General features: G+C 36.3%; 1 protein-coding gene across 1 annotated transcript; it reads right to left on the bottom strand.

Annotated features, from left to right (window-relative positions):
• Nucleotides 1-3,715: 3,715 nt before the first annotated feature.
• Nucleotides 3,716-5,103, bottom strand: LOC137726298 (uncharacterized). The gene is made up of 2 exons (XM_068465212.1): nt 4,056-5,103; nt 3,716-3,750 (listed from the first exon to the last, which is right to left on the bottom strand). The coding sequence occupies exons 1-2, from the start codon at nt 5,101-5,103 to the stop codon at nt 3,716-3,718; spliced, it is 1,083 nt and encodes a 360-aa protein (XP_068321313.1).
• Between the last annotated feature and the right edge of the window lie 4,044 nt (nt 5,104-9,147).

The following is a 9,147-nucleotide window of genomic DNA, read 5'->3' as shown; positions in this document are numbered from 1 at the left end:
TCACCCTATTCTTCTCATCAGCCACATTCACATATCTTTCCCACCATAGCTGTAATCCACATGCATTCATCATCATAACCTAGCTGCACAAGCCACTCCACATGCACCCAAGCCACATGCACTCCCACTCTTTAATTCATTGCAGCCACATGCACTCCCATCCATTTCATCATTGCAACCATTGCAGAAAATACCCATCATTGCCGTGCATACACACTTCATTCCAGCCACTCCACATGCATTTCCAACCCACATGCCCCTTTAATCATTCAAACATTCACCCACATGCATTTCCACCCACATGCTCTCCCATTTCAGATTGCATTTCCATTCACACACCAACAACAACACCCATGCCGTGCATCCCCTCACCAAGAAATCATTCAACACATGCATTCACTCTTTAATCCACATGCATTTATCATCATTCACCCTAGCTTTAATTCACATGCAAACACATTCATTCCAGCCATGCACATTCAAACATTCATTCCCATCTCTGCCGTGCACACTCCCATCCCATTTCCAGATTTCCACAACTTTTCCTAGCTGTTTTGCACATGCATTCCCTTCATAAATCAGCCACATGCATTCCCCTTTTGCATTTCCAACTTTCCACCAAGTTCCTAGCTGTCATATTCCCTCTTTTTCACCTATAAATAAACATCCATTGCAGCCACAAGGGGGGGATTCAATTCAGAAAATCATCACACAACACACCATCACAATCACACAACCAATGCCGAGTAAATCCATTCCATTTTCTGCATCTTTTCTCTCCATTGCCGTGCCTCTCACTCCACACAAATCCTTAGACCTTGTGCTACAACAAAGAGGAAGAGAAGCGGGCCTAAACGTTCATACAATTCAAGTTTGAGTTGTTGGAATGTTTAGGTGTTTCTTTTCCTTTGAATTCAATGTTTAATTTCAATTCTCTTTGTTTTGTACGTATGAGGAACTAAACCCCCCTTGGCTAGGGGGGGATTCGAAATATATGTTTATGCTTGCATTATGATTTGATTACTTCTAATTACTTTCATAAGTTGTGAATTCAATTTGTTTAACTGTTTGATTGATAACTTATTTATGAATGTTTATTGAGAGTGCACGCTTAATTTTCATGCATGAATATGACGCTAGAATATAAGTGAGTTTCACCTAATAGTTATGAACTTATATTCACAAGTAGTGGAGGTTGCTTATAAACAATCGCGTTAAACGAATTCTTGGCATAAGTTTCATGCGTATTCCATAGTTATGAATGCCTAGTCGATGTTTATGATTTCCGTTGAACTTAATGATCTTTGTCGAATGTCTCTATCATGCGTATTCCATAGTTAGGGACTTTGATTAGGAATAATTTGGTTGTAATGCGTATTCCATTCAATCCAATGAATCTAGGGAAATCTGAAAGTTAATTTAAGTGGATCTAATTAACTTGGAGCATTGAGAATTCATGGTTTATTGAAAAGCAATTGGAAATCTTTTTATATGCAAGTATAACATGTGTGGAGATGAACCCCTTGGCTAGCATCCATCCATTCAATTCTATCACAAATTCATATTTACATTCTGCCTAGTTTATTAACTTGTTTCGTTATTTCAATTTTCGTCAAATCAAAACCCCCCTTTACTTTCTTGTTCTTTAGTGCTTAGAATCTGTTTAGTTTATGTTTTAAAGTGTTTTGAATCAAGCCATAATATTAAATTCGTCCAAAATTGGGTTTAAGGTCAGAAACTACCTAGTTAGTGTTTTTAGGCAGTTTTGAGTCTTTTGAACTTGTTTTGAGTCTTTTGGTTTGTCTTAGTGTTTTAAAGTTTAGTTTTGCATTCTTTGAGTCTAGTATAGTGTTTTATATTGTGTTTTTACGTTTTTGAGTCAAATCCAAGTGATTAAAAATCCCTCATAATCCCCGGTCCAGAACGATCCCTACTTACATACTTACTACAATTTGACAAAAAGAGGGTTTAATTTGTGTGCGTATAATTCTCGCATCATTTTCCCCCTGTCGCCGAAAACCTGGAGGAGGAGTCATATAAATTTCTTCATGAAGGTTACCATGAAGAAAAACGTTGTTAACGTCTAACTGATGAAGAGACCACTGTCGTGAAGCAGCAAGAGCCAATAAACACCGAACAGTGACCATCTTGGCAGTAGGAGAAAACGTGTCATGGAAGTCAACACCTTCAAGCTGGGTATAGCCCTTGGCAACCAAACATGCCTTATAGCGCTCAATAGAGCCATCAGAACGGTGCTTAATCTTGTAAACCCAACGGCAACCAATGGGAGTTTTGCCACGGGGAAGGGAAGTAAGAGACCAAGTTTGGTTAGCTTCCAATGCCTCTAATTCAGAAGCCATGACAGCTTGCCAATGAGGAAAACGAGCAGCTTCCTCGTAACTCCGGGGTTCAACCTGTTGAGTAATATGGGCAAGGAAAGATTGTTGTGTAGGTGAGAAACGATGGTAAGTAAGGTAATTAGTGAGTGGATACCGTGTACCTGGAGTGTGACCAGACAACGAAGATGATGGAGGATGTGGTTGGGTAAGCTTGAGAGTAGGACAATCATAATCACGTAACTTGGGTGGCGGAGAAGAATGACGGCTAGAGCGACGGGGCACCGGGGCAGGAGCAGGCGCTGACGTTGGGAGGTCAGAAACGGTAGATGCAGGAAGCGGTGTAGGAGGCGTGGGAGAGCCGGCATCAGCGGAAGGGGACGACTCAAGGGGAATCATAGGGTCGGGGGGGGGGGGGGTGACACAGGATCAGGTAAGTGAGGTGAAATAAGTAGGACAGGTGAAAACACAGGTTGAGGGGAAGAAGGCGAGGTTTGATAAGGAAATATGTTTTCATGGAAGATAACATCACGACTATTAAAGATTTGGTGAGTGGTGAGGTTATATAACTTGTAGGCTTTCTGACCAATAGGATATCCTATAAAAATGCATTGGTGGGCACGGGGAGAAAATTTGTGATTCACATTAACATCAGTGGCAAAAGCAAGGCAACCAAAGACTCTAAGGTGTGAAAAAGTAGGAGGTGTAGAATATAAACGTTCAAAAGGCGTTTTCTTGGAAAGAATGGGTGTGGGAAGACGGTTAATGAGATGAACGGCTGTGAGCACACATTCACCCCAAAAATGGAGGGGAAGATTAGCTTGAAAACGCAAGGCACGAGCGGTTTCAAGTATATGGCGATGCTTGCGTTCTACGACCCCATTTTGTTGAGGCGTATAAACGCAAGAATGCTGGTAAATCACTCCATGATCTTTAAAGAAGTCACGAAGAGAAAAACAATTCCCCACCATTGTCCACACGGATTTGACGAATAGAAGTGTTAAATTGAGTTTTGACAAATGAAAAAAAATTCTTGAGAATAGATTGTGTTTCATTTTTGTGTTGCATAAGGAAAATCCATGTGAAGCGAGAATAATTGTCTACAATGAATCAAAACAAAAGGTTTATTAGAAGAAATAGAACTAACATGAAAAGGTAATCGATGTTGCTTGGCTAAAGGGCAAACATCACAAGCATTATTAGATGCAAAAGGGAAATGTAACAATTGTTTGGACATGAAATCTAAACGAGGGGCTGACAAGTGACCCAAACGCCGATGCCATAGCTCCGTAGGTGAAAGCACAAGGTTGCAGAATCGCCGAGGATGTTGAGATTGCGCAGGAGCCAAGGCCACCAAGTAGTACAGCCCGCCTCTTCGCTTACCCAAACCAATCACCGTCCTCGTCGTTAGGTCCTGCATAACACACCAAGAAGGAAATAAAGTTACTGAACAATGCAATCCACTCGTAATACGACTTACTGACATCAAATCTACTTTAAAGGTAGGCACACATAGCACATCTTGCAATCTAAAAGTAGAACTCAAAGGAATATGACTAGTGGAAAGTATGTGGGCTGTCTCTCCACTAGGTAACAAAACAGGTGACAGTTTCTTATTTTCAACACCATTAGTTAACAATTCTGGTGAGGAAGTGATATGATCTGTTGCACCACTATCGATTATCCATCGATGGAGATGCAAAGAGGGATTCGACAAACCTGTCTTGGCGACATTGGCATTGGCCTGTGGCTGTTCATCACTACCCTGACCATTCATGATTTGAAGAATCTGTTGAAAATGGGCATCAGAGAGCCTAGACATAACTGACTGCATCTCCTCTTTGGTGGCTGCATTTTTCGAGACATGATTTGCCGAGGAAGAACCCCACTCCGTCTTAGGACGATGGTTCCCTTTCTGTGGCTTAACCTTATGCAAATGGTGTCCTGGTGGATACCCATGAAGTTGATAGCAGGTATCAATGGTATGGTAGTCTTGATCACAATGAGTACAATGCAAGGGTTTGCGATTAGAAGATTTCGAACCACTGTGACGCACAGCCATGGCTACTGTGCCTGTAGTAACTCGGGAAGAAGCAAGGCTTCTTTGCTTCTCCTCCTGGGAAATCGATGCATAGGCTTGACGAACAGTTAGAAGAGGATTCATCAATAGAAGCTGCCCTTGAACAGCACTATAGGAGTAGTTAAGTCCCATGAGAAACTGCATCAACTTGTTCCTCTCATTCTGTGCTCCACAAGTGCAAGAAACGGAGTCACTGTAAGACGACAACTCATCCCATAAACTTTTCATCTTCGTATAATATGCAGCAATAGAGAGTTGATCTTGTGTAAGTGAAGCAATGTCCCGTTGTAGTTGAAAAATTCGAGGAGCATTACTTTGGCAATAGCGCTCACATAATTCTTCCCAAATTGCATGAGCATCAGTCATATAAAGGATACTGTCAGCAATATCTGAGTCAATGGAATTAATAATCCATGCTACAATCATGTCGTTGCATCTCTGCCATGAAGCGTGATCGTACGACTTGGTCTTGACAGAAGGTTGAAGGACAGTGCCATCAACAAAACAAAGTTTGTTTTTGGCACTCAAGGAGATCTTCATAGCACGAGACCAAGTTGAATAATTATCCCCATTCAAGGGCTTTGAAACCAGCATCATGGCTGGATGATCAGAATGATGAATAAAAAAAAGATTGGAAACATTAGCCTTTGCATCGGAATTGCTTCCAGAAACAGCGTCGGTAGCCATGGCAAACGACGGAAAAGAACAGAGAAACAAAAGGCAGCGGAAGGAACTGGGTTTTCAGCCTAGCTCTCGATACCATGAAAAAAAGTGCAAAGAATATTTTGCAGAAGATTAATTTCTTCAATTGATACTAAGAGACTTTATACAAAGAGAGTACTTGCCGAAGAAGTAACCTATCCTACATTCTAGGGTTTACAGATAATCACAAATAAATTACAAACAATTTACAAGATAGTTTCCTAAAACTAAGCCAAGATATCAGGAATGATATCATTGACTTCTCAACAAAAATGAAATCTTGCCCTTACTCCAGCTTTTTTGTGCGCTTGGACTGGCCATGCCCATGCTCGTATATATTGTTTTCCCTGTATACCGTTATTTATTTTAGACGATTAGTAAGAATGATTAGTTTTTGACAATTTGATTGCAGAAATGATCAATATTTATTATGTCATCATTACAACATCATTGCATGGTTATTATACCATCGTTGAGTCATCAATATGTTGTCATTACTAAAGTTGATCAACTCTGCAACCAAAATCTTAAACACTGATCATTCATGATAATTGTCAATTTTTTTTTTTTGTGTGTTTTGATTGAATAAATCAAGGAGACATAAATAGATATGTGCAAAAGGAGAATAAAGTGTGCGAAAATTATTTCTCTTGATTAACACTAACTATACAACCAAGAAAGATCGAAATACCAATTCTACTTAAAAAAAATGATTAATCTAAGATATATTATTTTATGAAGAATGCTACAGTTGGTCACCCATACGCTAGCTCGTGACCTTAGCACCGATCATTGTTTTATACTTAGGTCAGCCAAATAGTCACCAATTTCCTTCTCCTTTTAAAGAGAGGTTTCTTGTTGGTCAGGCATAGGCCTAGCAATTCCTGACACGACACGACACGAAATTAACAGGTGTTCGGGTCGACACGATAACGAATCGGGTCGTTATCGGGTAACCCTATAAACACCTGTTAAGATAACGGGTTGATTTGGGTATACATGTGGGTAACACGATACACGATAAGCAGAATATCATTTTTATAATTTTATAACCTTAAAAAAATACTGTAATAATTATATATATTAATTTAACAATTTTATACCCCTAAAAACTATAATAAATAAATAATTTTATATATATATATTAAATTAACTATAATAATTATAACCCCAAAATATTAACTATCTATAATTATATATATATATATATATTAAATTTTGAATTAAATTTTATAAAAACTATAATAATTATTAATTAATATGCATTCATTGATTTGATTCCACAATTGATAATTCCATTCCATTCCCTGCAGTGCTGCCCTTTTTGAAGAAAAAGGGAGGGAAAATGAAAGTGATAAGAAAAGTTGAAAAGGAAACAAAAAAGAGAGGGAATTAGGGAAAGATGGGTAGACATCGTAGACTGTCGGAGGGAAAAGTGAAAATTATAAGAAAAGTTGAAAAGGAAACAAAAAGGAGAGGGAAAAATGAAAATTAATAGAAGTGGTGAGAATTTTTTTTTGTTGTTTTTTTTTTTAAGTTATTAACTTTTTATCACGTATATGACATATCTCACTATTTTTATAATGACTCACGTGATGTACTACTCCGCATAACAATCAATTATACGTACAAAATAAATAGATTTAAATCTACTTAATAAATATATATATATATATATATATATATACACACACACACACCATTGAACTTGATGGGATACGAATTCTCCGAAACTAATTTCAACGATCCCAACCGTCAAACTTGTTTGTATATCCTTCGAGATCACATCAGCAAAAAATCGCAAAAAACAAACATTCAGATATCAAGTAACGAGACAAAGCTTTTTGACGGTTATAAACGAAAAATCACGATTTAACAATTATTTTAACTTTGATTTTGATGATTTTTTACAGCTACATATCATTGACCCTATATGAATACAATGAATGAATTTGATCTTCAATTTAAAATATTTACACAAGTGGATACCACAAAATCTTATGTTATACTTGATGAAAGTATAAAGAAACTCTAAGTGTTAGTCAATCTATTGTTTTTATGGGACACGAATTCTCCGAAACTAATTTCAACGATCCCAACCGTCAAACTTGTTTGTATATGCTTTGAGATCACATCGGCAAAAAATCACAAAAAACAAACATTCAGAGATCAAGTAACGAGACAAAACTTTTTGACGGTTATAAATGAAAAATCATGATTTAACGGTTATTTTAACTCCGATTTTGATGATTTTTTACAACTACACTCCTTGACCCTATATGAATACAATGAATAAATTCGATCTTCAATTTAAAATATTTACACAAGTGAATACCACAAAATCTTATGTTATACTTAATGAAGGTATAAATAAACTCTAAGTGTTAGTCAATCTATCGTTTTGATGGGATACGAATTATCCGAAACTAATTTCAACGATCCCAACCATCAAACTTGTTTATATATGCTTTGAGATCACATCGGCAAAAAATCACAAAAAACAAACATTCAGAGATCAAGTAACAGGACAAAGCTTTTCGACGGTTATAAACGAAAAATCACGATTTAACGGTTACTTTAACTCTGATTTTGATGATTTTTTACAAGTACACTCCTTGACCCTATATGAATACAATGAATGAATTCGATCTTCAATTTAAAATATTTACACAAGTGGATACCACAAAGTTTTATATTATACTTAATGAAAGTATAAATAAACTTTAAGTGTTAGTCAATCTATCGTTTTGATGGGATACAAATTCTTTGAAACTAATTTCAACGATCATAACCATTAAACTTGTTTGAATATGCTTCGAGATCACATCAGCAAAAAATCGCAAAAAACAAACATTTAGAGATCAAGTAACGGGACAAAACTTTTCCACGACTATAAACGAAAAATCATGATTTAACGGTTATTTTAACTCCGATTTTGATGATTTTTTACAGCTACACTCCTTGACCCTATACGAATATAATGAATGAACTCGATCTTCAATTTAAAATATTTACACTAGTGGATACCACAAAATCTTATGTTATACTTAATGAAAGTATAAATAAAATAAAAGTGTTAGTGAATCTATTGTTTTGATAGGATATGCATTCTATGAAACTAGTTTCAACGATCCAACCGTCAAATATGTTTTTATATGCTTCGAGGTCGCATACGTCACAATTTCAAAAAACAAACATTCAGAGATCAAGTAACGGGCCAAAACTTTTCGACGGTTATCAATGAAAAATCATGATTTAACGGTTATTTTAACTCCGATTTTGATGATTTTTTACAACTACACTCCTTGACCCTATATGAATACAATGAATGAATTCGATCTTCAATTTAAAATATTTACACAAGTGGATATCACAAAATCTTATGTTATGTTTAATGAAAATATAAATAAATTCTTAAGTGTTAGTGAATCTATTGTTTTGATAAGATACGCATTATACGAAACTAGTTTCAACGATCCAACCGTCAAACATGTTTGTATATGCTTCGAGATCGCATACGCCAAAAATTTCAAAAAATAAACATTCAGAGATCAAGTAACGGGACAAAACTTTTCAACGGTTATCAACGAAAAATCATGACTTAACGGTTATTTTAACTCCGATTTTAATGATTTTTTACAGCTACACTCCTTGACCCTATATGAATATCATGAATGAACTCGATCTTCAATTTAAAATATTTAAACTAGTGGATACCATAAAATCTTATGTTATACTTAATGAAAGTATGAATAAACTTTTAAGTGTTAGCGAATTTATCATTTTAATGGGATACGCATTCTACGAAACTAATTTCAACAATCCAACCGTCAAACATGTTTGTATATACTTCGAGATCACATAAACCAAAATTGCAAAAAACAAACATTCAGATATCAAGTAACGGGACAAAAGTTTTCGATGGATATCATTGAAAAATCATGATTTAACGAATATTTTAACTCCGATTTTGATGATTTTTTACAACCACACTTTTTGACCCTATGTGTGACATCCCGTCCCGGGATT

This window comes from Pyrus communis, chromosome 1 (genome assembly GCF_963583255.1).
Source record: "Pyrus communis chromosome 1, drPyrComm1.1, whole genome shotgun sequence".
NCBI classification, from domain to species: domain Eukaryota; kingdom Viridiplantae; phylum Streptophyta; class Magnoliopsida; order Rosales; family Rosaceae; genus Pyrus; species Pyrus communis.
The sequence above is the reverse complement of the archived record's forward strand: the minus strand, read 5'-3'. Positions and strand labels throughout refer to the sequence as shown.